General features: G+C 40.9%; 1 protein-coding gene across 16 annotated transcripts in view; it reads right to left on the reverse strand.

Annotated features, from left to right (window-relative positions):
- Nucleotides 1-2,229: 2,229 nt before the first annotated feature.
- PRP4K (pre-mRNA processing factor kinase PRP4K) overlaps nucleotides 2,230-14,856 on the reverse strand; it is a 53,651-nt gene continuing 41,024 nt past the window's right edge. The window contains exons 13-19 of one of the 16 annotated variants that reach the window (XM_066579326.1): nucleotides 13,406-13,557; nucleotides 12,399-12,485; nucleotides 9,538-10,306; nucleotides 8,614-8,659; nucleotides 8,038-8,092; nucleotides 7,366-7,566; nucleotides 2,230-2,335 (exon numbers count right to left, since the gene is read on the reverse strand). In XM_066579326.1, coding sequence (XP_066435423.1) covers nucleotides 10,103-10,306; nucleotides 12,399-12,485; nucleotides 13,406-13,557 — 443 coding nt within the window. In that variant the 3' untranslated portion in view covers nucleotides 2,230-2,335; nucleotides 7,366-7,566; nucleotides 8,038-8,092; nucleotides 8,614-8,659; nucleotides 9,538-10,102. Of the gene's footprint in view, nucleotides 2,336-7,365; nucleotides 10,307-12,398; nucleotides 12,486-13,405; nucleotides 13,558-14,856 lie in introns of all 16 variants that reach the window. The other 15 variants (XM_066579323.1, XM_066579328.1, XM_066579322.1 and 12 more) reach the window with 15 other exon arrangements.

Genomic DNA, 14,856 nt, shown 5'->3' on the forward strand with positions numbered 1-14,856 from the left:
AGAGTGAAGGAAAAATAGCCAACAAGTGCTCAGCACCTCTGGATCATCATGCAAGACTGCTTGAAAAACATTCCAGATGACTGGCTCAAGAAGCTGATTGAGAGAATACCAAGTATGTGCAACGCTGTCATCAAAGTAAAAAGGTGCTACTCTGAAGAAATTGAAATATAAAACATTCTGGTTTAACACTTTTTGTTCTCTACTTAATTCCATGTATGTTCCTTCATAGTTTTCAATATGCACCTACAATGTAGGATAAAAAAAAAACTAAAAAAAAAACAAGAACAAACATGTAGTTCAATGAAAAACATGTCCAAACTTTTGACTGATACTATAGAAAAACAATTCTGCGAAGTTCTGCACTACAATTGTTTTTGTACATGGCTGAAGATACAAGAGATAAACATCTAACAACCTGTAATTTCTATTCTATTACACGTAAAGTCATTGCTCTAACTGCAGTTATAAGTGGTTTCTAAGCAGTACTTGTAAAATCACTTATTACACTTAATACAAGTGAGGCCCCATGTTTAGCGGGTTTGTTATAAAAGCTCCTGACATACACACTAAGGCCTCATGTCCACGGGGTAAATCAGGCCCGCCGCGGATTCTCCATGCAGAATCCCGCAGCGGGTCCCTCCTTTCCCGCGGACATGAGGCTAAAAAGATTAAACTTACCTGTCCGGACGCTGCAGATCTTCCCTCCGTCGCGGCCGGATCTTCTTTCTTCGGCCCGGCGGATGTGCTCGGCACGCCGGCAGCGTGCCGCGCGCATGTGCCGGGCATTCCCAATTTTTTTTAACTTCTGCGCTACTGCGCCAGAGAGATGTTCAGGTACGGGTGTTCCGCGGATCCGGACGGCTTCCATAGGCATCAATAGAAGCCTGCGGAAGCCGACCCCGCGGGAGACCCGCACTAAAGTGGAGCATGCCGCGGGTGTTTTCCCAGACGCAATCCGCGCCTGAAGGGAAAATGACATCCGCAGGTATTTAACTACCTGCGTGTATCCAATGCATCCCTATGGGACGCGGATCACGCTGCGGGAAAAACGCTGCGGATTTAAAATTACATTTAACCAGTGGACATGAGGCCTAAATATGTCCATAGGGCTGTATTAGTCAGATGGAAGCAAGTGTCCTTCAGGCCTTCGTCTGGCTAGTAATACTGCAAAAAATAAAATAAAAAAGGATGGAAAAGTGGAGGAAACTATCCCATTGTGTCCTGTAAAGAAAGTTTCCATTTAGCAAATGCCAATGTATGTGAAACAGCTACCTCGGTAAGTGGCCCCTTCATAATCGCCATCTCGGCTCCTTTCCTGGTTGCTCATTTTACCAGCTTACCCCAATGACAACTCCCTGTATCCCACCTGCAAGCTCTCTTCTTCACCCCATCTTTCTTGGTTCATGGTAGTTGGTGAGAGCTTAACTAATTATTGAGCAATGTTCTTTTTTGAAAGTGTCAACAAAGAAATTGTTCATATAAGGTCAGTTACATTAGAGTTTTCCTGGAGAGTGGAGGATGGAAGATGGGGGAGAGTTGCTCCTCCAAGTTCTTATTCAGTGTACATTGGGAGTGCTCCCAACATATACACCTCTGATGGAAGGCTCCAGTTGTGAGGTGAACAGGGGTCATTATGTATAAGCAATCTCAAAACGGATTTTTACATGCATATTTTCTAGGTTGCCTATCCATTAAAAGGGGTTTTCCCCACAACCTAAAATTGCTTCACAATCACTCTGTCCCTACTGGTTGCTGCTGACCAGGACCTGTGCCTGCTGCAGCCAATCACTGACCACAGCAGTGATCTACTATAGTGATCGATTGGTCAGCAAAAAAACAGGAAGGACAATGTGGCTGTGAAGCAATTTTAAGTTGTTAGAAAACCCTTTGAAGGCTTATTATGTAACACTATTAAAGCGACCCTCCAGGACTGGATAAACATATATGGGTGTAACGCTTCCCTTACTACCTGATGCATACTGTACATTAGTATATATTGATAGTCTAAGACACTACATGCTGTTCCGACTGGCCAGAGCTGGGTAATCAAAGCTGGTGTAGTGTCTTAGAATAATGATGCATACTATTGTACAGTGTGCATCAGGTAGACAGAGAAGTGCTGCGGCCATCTTTGTTTGTCCAGGCTCAGATGGTCACTTTAAGAATCCAATTGGAATAGAATTTTCTTCCCCAGAAATTCCACCAGTCAATATAAAAATCACAGGACACTTTATAAACAGACAGTTTTATTGATGCGTATTCGTATGTCACAACAGGAATCTGCTTACGCTTGGTCCCAATCCCAGAGTTCGCTCTCTGCTATACACAAATTACCCTATGTGGGAAAAGAAAAATAAGTCAATTCAGACAGAATTTATACAAGAATAAAACCTTAATGATATGCCCCCGGACTGACAGTAAAACTCATTAAATTGCAACACCTATTGGTCAACACCTAACACAGGTGGTTTGCCATTCAAGTGTGCTCCGGAGTCCAGTGAATTATCGCTTTAGAATGCTTTCCTATGTGTTGTTTTTTGTGCTGGTTTTCAACTGCAATTAAAGACCACATCAAAAACCACATACAGTTTTAGTCTGGGTTCACACTGGGCGGATTTGCCACGGAAATTCTGTCCGGAATTTAGCCGTGGCAAATCCGCCTGCGGCCGCTAATCCCGGGGTTAGCCAGCCATGTGGACGAGATTTTCCAGAAATCTCGCCCACACGGGACGGCATATCCGCTGTGGCAAAGCCGGCGTTGCGGTGCGGATTCACCGGACGCAGCATGTCCCTTTTTTCCCCCTGCTGCGGCCGTGCTTTCCTCTATGGGAGCGCCAGCCGCAACGGAAAAGCATGCGGCCAGGCCCCTATAAAACTCGCGGCTAAGTGCCGTGGTTTTTTAAGCAGCGCTTTCCTGGTGGAAATCTCGCGGTTTTTCACTGTGGCCAAACTGCAAGATTTCCGCCAGGATTCCGGTGTGTGAGAACCCGTCCTTAAACAGCCACGTGCGTTTTTTTAAAAACTGCATGCATCGTTAAAAACCACAAGCGTGTTTCTAAGAAACTTCTTGCAGTTTTTAACAATACATGCGGTTAAAAAAAAAAAAAAAAAGACCACGCAGGTGGTTTTTGAAAATTGCATGCTTTTTGTAATGCGTTTTTTAATTGCAGTTTAAAAAAAAACCAAACTAATGCCATGTGTGAACACAACCTTACAGGAATGCTGCTGTAGCCATCAATTCAGCTGCTAAGTTCATTAACCAAGACAAAACAAAAGAAGGGCCAGGTTAACGTCAACTTCTCTGATCCATGTCTGATAACAGGGCAACCCTTCGGGGAATGTCTGCCAGTCCATATTGTTGTTAGACTGCTGTCAGATTTACAAATCCATTCCTAGTGACAATCATGTAAACACAAAAAAATAGCACCAGACAACTTTAGGTACTGTAGTTTTCTACCACTTTCCGAAGCATACTAGAATTTAACTTACTATGAAACTAGTTCTGGCATATTTGTGCGTTTGAGGTAACAAAATTACATTATGACTGTCACTACGACAAGAAGCATTTAGTGAATGCATACCAGTGCAATAATGTTCCTACTTCTCCTTAATATATAGAATATTAAGAGGAACCAAATGCAAACAGAAGTGAATTAGAGCAAAATTATGTTGAAATTATCACAAAGCAACCACACAAAATGTAAGACCAGATGAAGAACATTGTCACCAACTCCTAGCCGCATCTGTCCCGTGACATTTGTAAAGGTCAGCAGAAAGTTGCAGGGCGGGTAAGTGGTTTCACAGAGGTGGCTTTGGACCCTCATCCTGCTGATGCTGCATCTCCTACCATTAATTCCAGATATCAGAAGATACGGCCAGGAGTTAATGGCAGGGTCATTTTATAAGGAGCTATATTTTCACAGGCTTGTAGCAACAGAAGAAGCTATATAAGAGATGATTAAATTCTTCAACAACTCATTTCGGTCAATTGGAGCATCAGACAAGATCAGACATCTGAAGGTCCCTGTTACCGTCTAAGTTCTGTTGGAACAACTGTATGTATACACTGCTCTTGGCAGTATTCCAAGATCTGTACCCATTCGGAGCGTACAGTGCTGATGGTATTATCTGGTGCTATGTATACTGCCATTTAATACGCATACATGAAAACTGTAGCATGTTACAGGTTGCTGAGTATGTGCCTACATTTTGCCCAAAGCAAGTTTCTCTGCTATACACCTTAAAAAGTGTTAAAAAATACTACATTTCCCAGACTGGAAAAAATGAGAGCCGCTCCACAGTATGCAGAACTGTGAATACAGCTCTGGCTTGTAATTCAACATTGGTACATGATGAATGAAGAATTGTAATTTTTCCGCAATTGATCTATGTATAATGATAGGTTCATCGTGGATAATCACGGCAAATCGCAGAATGCCACGGTTTTTAAAGCGAGCAGTAAACCGCGATTTTCCGCTCATGGACATTTGAGCTCTGCTTTCCACAGTTATCCTATAGGATTATCGCCGAGGGAAATGCAGTGAAAAATCGCCCGTGGACAGGAGGCCTAAGTATATATTAAGTCATAAAATTATGTTTTTTATGGCTCAACAGAATGTGAATGTTTTAAGGCCCATTTAGACGGGACAAATGTCGGGCAAACGATGGCTGACACTTGTCCCCGCACATACTCGCACTCATGCTGCTGCATGGGAGCTAGTATCACTGGCTCACAGCGAGGAGGCTGCAGAAGAGATCTCTACTCGCTCTCCCCCGCCCCTCTCGGTTGACTTAGAATAGGGCCGTTCAATACTGAACCGCTTTTTACACTGAGCGATCTGCTCATCGTCCATCATTTATGCTGCATAAACGGTGGACGATGAGCTGAATGCTGATCGTTTAGTGTAAATAGCAGCCGCTCAGTATTGAATGGCCGCTATGCTAAGTCAATAGAGAGGGGCGGGGAAGTGCGAGGACATTCGTCCCATCTAAATGGACCTTTAGAGAACCAAAACTAAAAGATTTTCAGTTTTTTAAGAGCTTCTGAAAAATTGTAATTGTGTTGGCTTAATCTTTGTCCAAGGGTAGCCATAAACATTAGATACTTGTTGGCCAGTTGATTGTTTGGCTGACAGCTATTTTGCTCGACACCCCTATACAGATAAACACCCAGCCGAGCACGTGTGTGCTCTGAATGTACAGAGAAAGCTGCTGCCAGACACCTGCGGCAGGGGCTTATCTCCATAAGAATAAAAGGACTGGGTAGTTCAAATCCTGCTGCCCAATCCTTATATCCACCAACATCTGTCATGAAGAAAGAGTTGGGATGTCTTCATACATATTGCATAATTGGCAAGTTCGACAGATATACATCTAATGTGTATGGTCACCCAAAAGAACTTGCTGCATTAAGAATATGCTCAGTTTCAAAAGCGTGAAGTTGAATTTCATTCTAATCTAGGAATTACTGCATAGCACGGCACAAAATTAAAAAGAGCATGATTCACCAGAAATTAACCTGTTGTATAATACTTTTTATGGTAAAGACAATTTTCCAACAATTTTTGGTGCTTGCTTTAAAATTTTCCATGTCAAAATGTACATTTAAAAAAAAAAAAAAATGAAAGATTTAAAAAATTCAGCATTTTTCAGACTGAGCACTAAGCCTAATAACAGGCGGAGATTTCCTGTTGTGTGAACTAATCTTTTCAGAAGTCATTCTCATAGTCTTCAGAGAAGTTGAGTTGCTTCATAGGGGCTGCTTATCAGCTCCCTGTCTGATGCTGCATTTCCCACCATTAATTCCAAGTTCTGGAAGGAGATACGGCTAGGAGTTTAGTGACCGTGTCATTGTAAAAGTGGTTACTGAAAAATATTTTCTTGTAGAGTATATAATTTTAAACAGGGCAAACAATAGAGACGCTATACTGTCACAGGCTTATAAGAACTAAAGTAACTGTACAGGAGAGGAGATGATTAACTTCATCAACGACTCATTTTGGTCAATGGGATCATCAGATCTTGATAACAGGAGACACCTGAAGGCCTTTGTTATCTTCTAAAGTCTGCTGGAAAACAGCTATATATACACACACAACATTCGTGCTCTTATTCCCCATAGTGTATCCAAGGAGAACAAATGCCTGAAGCAAAAAAAAATCATGCACATACAAAATAAAAATATTGTAAAACTGCAACTCCCAAGATATAAGACCGAATCATCATAAAAGATCAAGCTATATAAAATTACACCCCAAACCATTTATATGATAAATAACCATAAATCATTTTGCAAGCTGTTAATGGAATGTCTGCATGTTAACAGGACTCTTCATAAGTTTCTTGGGAAGTTCAGCAAATGGCCTTAGGACTTGTCACGTGTTGAATATTTCCGCAAGATGCACTTAAAGATGCCGAAAATACCACACCAAAATCTGCATGTATCCCTTAAAACAACCTTTTGGTCTTGGACAAACAAAGATGGCTGTACTACTTCTTTGACTACCAACTCCACACTATATGTTAGTATGTATGGGTAGTCTTATGCAGCGTTGCTCAACGTCAGTCCTCAGCGCCCCCCAACAGGTCATGTTTTCAAGATATCCTATAATAAGAACGCCTGTGCAATGTCTGAGGCACCGACCATAATTACATCACCTGTGTAACACTGAGGAAATCCTGAAAACATGACCTGTTGGCGGTCCCTGAGGACTGGAGTTGAGAAACACTGGTCTAAGACACTACATACTGATTTGATGGGCCAGCACGGCACACATGGGCAGCACTGGTCAACTGTCTTAAACTAATGACGCATACTAATACACAGTGTACATCAGCTAGTCAGAAAAGCTGGTGCAGTCATCTATCTTTGTCCAGGCCTGGAGGGTTGCTTTACAAATAAATAATGTATAGTATTTAGTAAAGCAGACTGTGAGAAATTTCAATGTGATGCACCAGTCCATTGCCTTTCCATTTACAGACATCTGAGTAATGAATAACACTTCCATCTTGGGCATTATGTACACGCCATATGAGCTGTACCATAAAGACTCTGCGCACACTCTAGTCTCTATGGCTCCATATTGCAGAGAAATGTTCCCCTTGCAATAATGCTTCGCTCTAGATTTAGCATAACTAGCACAAGGCAGTGGCGAGGGTCACAGCAAACTGGATGATGCCTTCAGTTTCATAAGGGCCCCTGAATGAACTGAAATTCAATTGGTTGCTACGCAGAACCTACTCTAATAGACTCTTGAAGCAGTTTCGCCCAATACTTCTTTCAAATGATATACTCTATGTATGGTGACTTATGCACTGAAAATAATAATGCTAAATAAGCTACTCCGTTTTCAGGGCTGAATTTACATCATTTAGGCTGGGCTTCCATGCTTCATCAGTTGCATCCTTAAGCACATTTCATGACAAGCTGAATTGCTCTTTGTATTCAGAACGCAAATACTTTCACAAGGTATATCAAGGTTTGTCTCCAAAGCTACTTAAGCATTCTGTTGGAAAACAGAAACCTTGGTTCGGGTCTTCATGCCATCTTCTTCTGTCAAACTCCATCTAAAACAAAAGAGACAGGTTAACCAGCAACTTTATCTTTTCAAAGAAATTGGCAAAAAATGCAGATCAATCTGCATTTCGTTTTCTTCTACTGTACTAAAATGTACATCTGATGTGTGCTCCTTTTCTTTCTTGAAATGGTAACTTTTATATTTTCTGCAATGTGTGACTACTGATGAAACCTGAGTATTAAAAACATGCTTTCCAATTCATGTCATGTACCAGGCAATAGCCCATCGCACTACTGTTATATACCTCATTACTGAAAGTAGCCCTGCAAAGAGGGACGTTAGGATTCTGTTGTAATTCACCATTAAGTTGCTAAGTGATCAAACCAAATATGCTAATACTTGCTACAAATTATCCAGAGGTTTGTGTTTTAAGATTTGTGTTAAAACGAATAAAACCATTTGCTTTGCACTTTTTTGTTTGTTTGCGAAATGCTTATCTACACATGCTGTCAAGAATGACCTTGTGAGGAAGATGAAGATGGTGTCTCAGCAAACCAGCCGTTGGGAGGCCTTGTCTTGCTTTCCATTTTCCATTCAGCACCATCAAGAGGAAAAGTGAGAAAATAGCACAAACATTAGTCAATATCAAAACCATTAAAAAAAACACACTACACTGATAAGGAGTATGGGCATTACAAATTTATTTGGTATTGTAAAAGTCAAGAGCCATTGGAATCTACTCATCGATGGCCTCTTTCTCCAAATACAGCATACATAACAATAAACCACAGTCTACTATTGAAATAAGTGGATCAACTATTAGTGGTGCTACCCAATTGATCAGCTATGCTCCAAAATAAATGCTTTAGAAATGGCTACAGATAACCTGGTTCACAAAAAGACTTTATTATCTAATGATGCATACTGAAAACATACAGATATCTGCATGGATCACTGAACATGCAGTAGAACACCTGTCACTTGACAATAAGTGAGTCTCAACGGTTTATTCAAAAAAGGAACAGCATGTAGACATTGTTTTTTTTAACAAATAGCTTCATTTACAAGAGAAATAAAAAGGTAAAGAAGCAATTACCGCTTTTAAAAAGCAGCTTCTTTGCTCAAGAGTGGAGAGTTTATTCCTGTATCGAAAGACAACATGATCATGAACAATGAAGCAAACAAATAAAAACTTTTTAGCAGACTTTTTTTTTCTACTAACAGCATAAAAGGGAGCTTTCAATTTATACATCCTTGGTCACAAAAGAAATGCCCCTTTTGTGCTGTTAAGGGATACGCGCAAGTGCATTTTAATAGGAGCTTTTTTTAAAAAACATTAAAAAAAAAAAAAGCTCGGTTGTCTCTTTAAACATCAAAAATGCAGACTTGTGCCTCGAGTTTAACCTTTTCCAATCCAATTCGTATCCTGGTTTTCCTAGGGGGGGGCTTACTATTTTTCTGCAGTTATACAACAGCGCTATCTGCTGGCTAAAGCCAGTACTGCATGAGGTGACAATATACAGTAAGAGAACCCCGAAGGGCGTCTTCCACCATCGGGACTGTACAGCCTTAAATCATAATGTCTTCAGATGTCAGACAGTGGATTGGAAAGGGTTAAAGGTAACCGTGGACACTGCACATTTTTGCTGTAGGTTTCCCACTTTGTGGACCTTTTTTAAGAAAAGAAACGAGGGGGAAAAAGTCATACAAAACAACAAAACAATTAAGAAACAGTACACTGAAGGCGCACCCCTTCCATCAAGTGAACACGCTCCGCTAAAATTAGATGGAGAGAAAATTTGGATTGAACTATCACAAATATTGTCCAACTTAAAACATTACGGGAAAACAAAACGAAACGAAACAAAAAAAAAAAAAAAAGACAGTAGGTCACTTGTGAAACATGCAAGAGCAGAACGTTGCCACACTTAGCTACCAAATTTGCATTTGTCAAATGACAACATATCTATATATTTAGATGACATCTTAAAATACCAGTGATGTTGATGGTTTAGCTTACCTTCAGTGTACCGTAAGTTGTACACAACCTGCTTTAAAAGAAGAGACCATCCCTGCAGGCAGGCTCAAGAAGGAATAGGCAGAGGGAATAGGCCTCCCTTCGGCACTGACTAGACCAAGGGCATGCTGTTGAGGCCTGCACACGCAACCTAGGAAAATGTGAATATAAACAGCATTTATGCTGGTCATGTTCTTGGTTTTTTTTTTCTCAAAACAAAAAGAAAAAAAAATGAGCCGTGACTGCTAAAAATGAAATATTACATCCAAACAGAACTGCAAGTTGGTCTTCCCAAATACAATTTTCAAAGCAAACTGTATTGGTACTGATTATACAGTTCTGCCATTTTACAAGCATTTCTATAGTGAAAAAAGTACAGATATCACAATTTTTCAGACAGTTGATTGGAGAGAAAAAAAAACTAAGTAAAATAAACCCTTGGTTTTAATTCAAACAATACAAGCTTCCTCAACTTTGCAAGGGAAATATTTATATGTTTATATACATTAACAAGCTGCTGTGGAAGGTCTTCAGTCCTGGTGTGAACTACTCAAACCATTTCCCACATTTAGATCTTTTCTTGAATGAAAGGATGCTGAAGTGCTTGATTGATGCTTATTCGTTTAGCCGGGTCCAGCATTAGTATCTGATCCAACAAGTCCTTTAGTTGGTGAACTTTTTTACGCTGGTCTTCGGGCAGCCTCTGGCATCCAATTAAATCGGCCAACAAGTCCTTTGTTGGATTAATAGTGCTCATGACGGTAACTTTCTCCTGTAAGACACAAAATAAGAAAATTTCTCCCTTTGAGAAACAAAAAAAAGATTCTAACTATTCTTTCTGCAGGAAGACAACCGAAGGATCCAGCATCCACAAAAATGAAGGCGGTATTAGCAATGCACTACTTGCAATTTAAAAAGCGAGGATTAGGAGACACATCAGATATTGGCAGGTACAATATCAAAAACATAGCAGTGTCACTACATTTTTTTCTCAGGCTTATGCCTAGAATTGATTGCAGCATGTAAAGATTTCAGAGGGAAGGGCCAATTGGTTGCCATGGCAACCGGACGCCAGACAATGGCATCTGGATCTGCCATAGCCTATGATCGCTAATATTAGTGGTAATACATTTCAGTGCAGACGTTCTGCAATGCATTAATAAAGCAATCATAGGTTCACAGGTTCAAGTCCCCTGCAGGGACATAAATATCCTTTTTTGCACTTTTCTACCGCTTTTGTAGAAATGCTAAAAAATGAAAAACCTATGTTTGACATTGTTGCGTTTGTAACGACCAGTACAATAAATTGAACACACTTTTTTAAAGGCCGAATGCACACGGCTGGGTCAGCCGGTGACCCCTGCGTACCTGTCTGCAGTGTTCTTCTGTAATGTGGATGTTCCGGCTGGGCTGGCCGGCACATGCGCAGTACAGGTGACTCTGCGCTGTCGCTAGGCGATGATGCAGATTCCGCACCCTGTCTGCAGCTGTCACTAGCGATGGACAACGGATTGGACGGTTTCCATTGACTTCAATGGAAGCAGTCGATGTGGAAATCGCGCTAAAATAGGACATGCTGCAATTTTTTCCTCCGCAAGCGGAAAATTGCTATTGCTTTCCGCTCGTGGACATGGAAAAGCGTTTTTGCAAAGCATGTCTATGGGCTGTGCTTGCTGCGGAATCCGGAGGCGAACGTCCGCTCAGGATTCCGCAATGCAAATACACCCGTGTGCATTGGGCCTAAAGCATAGTAAACACTAAATTTACAAACTAATAAATAAATAAAGGAATAACCAAATGCTTTTTTTGTTCATTTCCCCTACCAAAAAAGGGCCATATATACTCCAAAATGGTACTAAAAAAATGGCTGCTCATCACATAAAAAAACAAGCCATCACAGGGCTTTGAAAACACTGATGTACAAAAGAAATGTTTACCATTAAGAAGGAAAAAACCTATATAAAAAAAAATATATAATCTATTATTGTAATCATACGACCCAGAGGACAAAATGTATCATGTCATTCATGCTGCATGACTTAAGCCCAATGTCCAAAGGCGGATCTGATTGGCGGGTTATCCGCAAATCAAGCCGCTTATAGGTATACATGGGTTAATCTGCAAATTAAATAAAGCATCTGGATTTGATTTTCGGACCTTTTTGTCCCAGAAAAATAAATAAAATAAATAAATAAATAAAAAAAACAAATCGCGCCATGCTTCATTTCAGTGTGGATCCTGCATGGACAGCTTCCATCGAATGGAAGCTGTTCAATCTGCGTCCTGTCCACAATTGACATTGCAGACGGGCCGCGGATACCGCAGGAAAGCATGAGTTTTAAAAAAAACAAAAAAAAACTCCACTGCGCATGTGCCACAGCACGCCGGCCGGTGCTTCCACAGACATAAGCTGTGAAGAAAAAGAAGAACGGCACAGTACCCAAGCAGGTATCACAGTGTCCTCGGCCACAGGCAGAGTTGGATTCCACTGTGGGCTCCCACATGCGGAATCTGAACCACTGGTGGACATGCAAACAAAAAACAAAAACAATGGCAGAATTGAGGTTTTTTTCTGCCCTCCAAAAAATAAAAATGAATGAAAAATTATGCAGTACATTATGTGTACCACAAAAAACGGAAGCAATAAAAACTACAGCTTGTCATACAAAAAATAAGCCCTCATACGTACATGTCAACAGAAACAAAGTTATTTGAAAAGTGGCCATGAAAATCTCTCAAAAATCATCGCATCCTAAGGTCTAAGAGAGGCCATGTCACTAAAGAATTAAATTACTTAGCGGTAGTCTGATTGATTTTTTTTTTTTTTTTAAAGTCAAAGTAAGGAATATAGAAAAATAAATTACCCTTTCTGTAACTTTGTCAACTTCAATGTACATAAAGTTCAAATTTGCATCAAAGTGCTGGTCCTTAAACACGCCTTTCCGAATCATCTAGGAAGAAAAAGAAATGAGAAATGAGTAAAGTAAACAAAAAACAATAAGGAACTCTTACTATGTTGCAGCTGACGCTACAACTTTGTCTGTTGTATACTAATGGCCACAGACTGTTGTGTTCTGGTCTAAACTACAGATTCTCGCCTCTGAATTTGAAAAGTCAACACAGCAGCACTTTAAAAGTAGCTCCTGAGGCTGATGGAATGAGAAAATCTTATCTTTCAGGCTCAATGAACATGGGCAGAAATTCTGCGGCGAGATTTCACTCGGAATTTCCGTCGTTGCACGCTGCCATTGGATTGCATTGCTTTATGCAATCCTATGAAGACAGCTGCAGTTTGATTGCGGAAAAATCGTGCGATAACAAAATCGCAGCATGTCCTATTTCAGTGCGAGCCTCGCACTGCCGCGCCGCCTCTGCACCGGCTGGCACATCCACAGAGCAGAGCGAAGACGCCGGACAAGCAAGCTGCTGGTCACTGCAGGGGCACGGGTCGCATCCCGCTGCGAGAATCTCAGAGTCAGAATCCGACTCGGCAGTCTGCATTCCCCCTAAGAGTGCCTGACATGGGATCAGTGTTAGCAAAACAACCAGCTGACAAGGACAGAATATTTATATATAAAGAAGCAAGTCCATTTAAATTAATTCCATGTTTTTTTGAAAAAAAGAAATCTTTGCTTAGTGTCTGCCCCCTAGTGGCAGTAGCTATACCCACGGCCTAAGTTGCGTCCCAATGCAACGGATGAGAAATTATATTTTTCTCTAAATATTGTTCTGCATTTATCATATCTATATACAAATTTGCTGTGGGTGATAAGTCCAGTTTTTATGAAAGATACGGCTTCATCTTGGTTATTCAGTCTGTCCACACAAAGAGATGCGTAACCATTTAGAAGTACTCAAAATGTTACATTACCTTGTTAGGCATTTTTCCTTTCAGGTCCATAGCCAATTTTAGCATGTGATTATTAGTTTTTCCAGGGAACAAGATTTTTCCAGTATAAAGTTCATATAATGTGCAACCAACAGACCACATATCGATTCCATAATCATACATTTTTCCAATTACTGTAGAGAAATAAAATTACCAATCATCAGAAACCCATTGAAAAAAAAAATAAAACACCCTGTCATTTTTACAGGTTTATCTTTATAACAGTAATCTTGTAACCCCTTAATGACCAGAGTATTTCAATCTTAAAGTGACCTAAGCGATTTTGTACATGTGTTGGCTTAAAGGGGTTGTCCCGCGCCGAAACGGGGTTTTTTTTTTTTTTAACACCCCCCCCCCCGTTCAGCGCGAGACAACCCCGATGCAGGGGTTAAAAAAACAAACCGGGTAGTACTTACCCGAATCCCGGCGGTCCGGCGTCTTCATACTCACCTGCTGAAGATGGCCGCCGGGATCCTCTCTCTCTGTGGACCGCAGGGCTTCTGTGCGGTCCATTGCCGATTCCAGCCTCCCGATTGGCTGGAATCGGCACGTGACGGGGCGGAGCTACACGGAGCCGGCATTCTGCACGAGCGGCCCCAATGAAGACAGCAGAAGACCCGGACTGCGCAAGCACGTCTAATTTGGCCATTAGACGGCGAAAATTAGACGGCAACCATGGAGACGAGGACGCTAGCAACGGAGCAGGTAAGTGAAAAACTTCTGATAACTTCTGTATGGCTCATAATTAATGCACAATGTACATTACAAAGTGCATTAATATGGCCATACAGAAGTGTATAACCCCACTTGCTGCCGCGGGACAACCCCTTTAATCACCCCCTCCCACCTTAACTTTTTTTTCAAATGTTTCTATTACTGAGCGGCCAAAATAATGTGTGCCATATTTTTCTTGACACTTAGGACGCTTTACTTATACATCTATATATTTTTGGAAATTCGCAGAAAACTGTACTATATCCTAAAAATTTCTATTTTATTAGTAATCAAATTATATAAGAAACACCTGGCAGCCCATATAATGTCCTAAACTAGAATATTTAGATGATAAAAAGGGAGTAACTATCCTGAAAAGGGCAAGTGGAACCTGACCTGCCGCTCCATATCTTTCCTTAGTTAAAAATAGGGAGGGGATGAGATATGAGGGGCGGGGTATTAGATGCCCAGGTCAGGACAAATGAGACCCGATTTAGAAAAATAATAAATGTATATATTTGTCACATAAAGTCACCGAAAGGGTTTATAAAGACCCTCTGGGGACATTGATGCCATCATTTTTTATTATGCAGTTTTCCACTGTAACCAAGTCATCCATAGCAGCTACAGGGAAAACAGCCCCCTGTTGTGCCATGCCTAGGAGTACACGGCAGTTTCTGTATCTATTGCAAACATACGAGTTACTTTATTTAGCATGT

This window comes from Eleutherodactylus coqui, chromosome 9 (assembly GCF_035609145.1).
Source record: "Eleutherodactylus coqui strain aEleCoq1 chromosome 9, aEleCoq1.hap1, whole genome shotgun sequence".
NCBI lineage: Eukaryota > Metazoa > Chordata > Amphibia > Anura > Eleutherodactylidae > Eleutherodactylus > Eleutherodactylus coqui.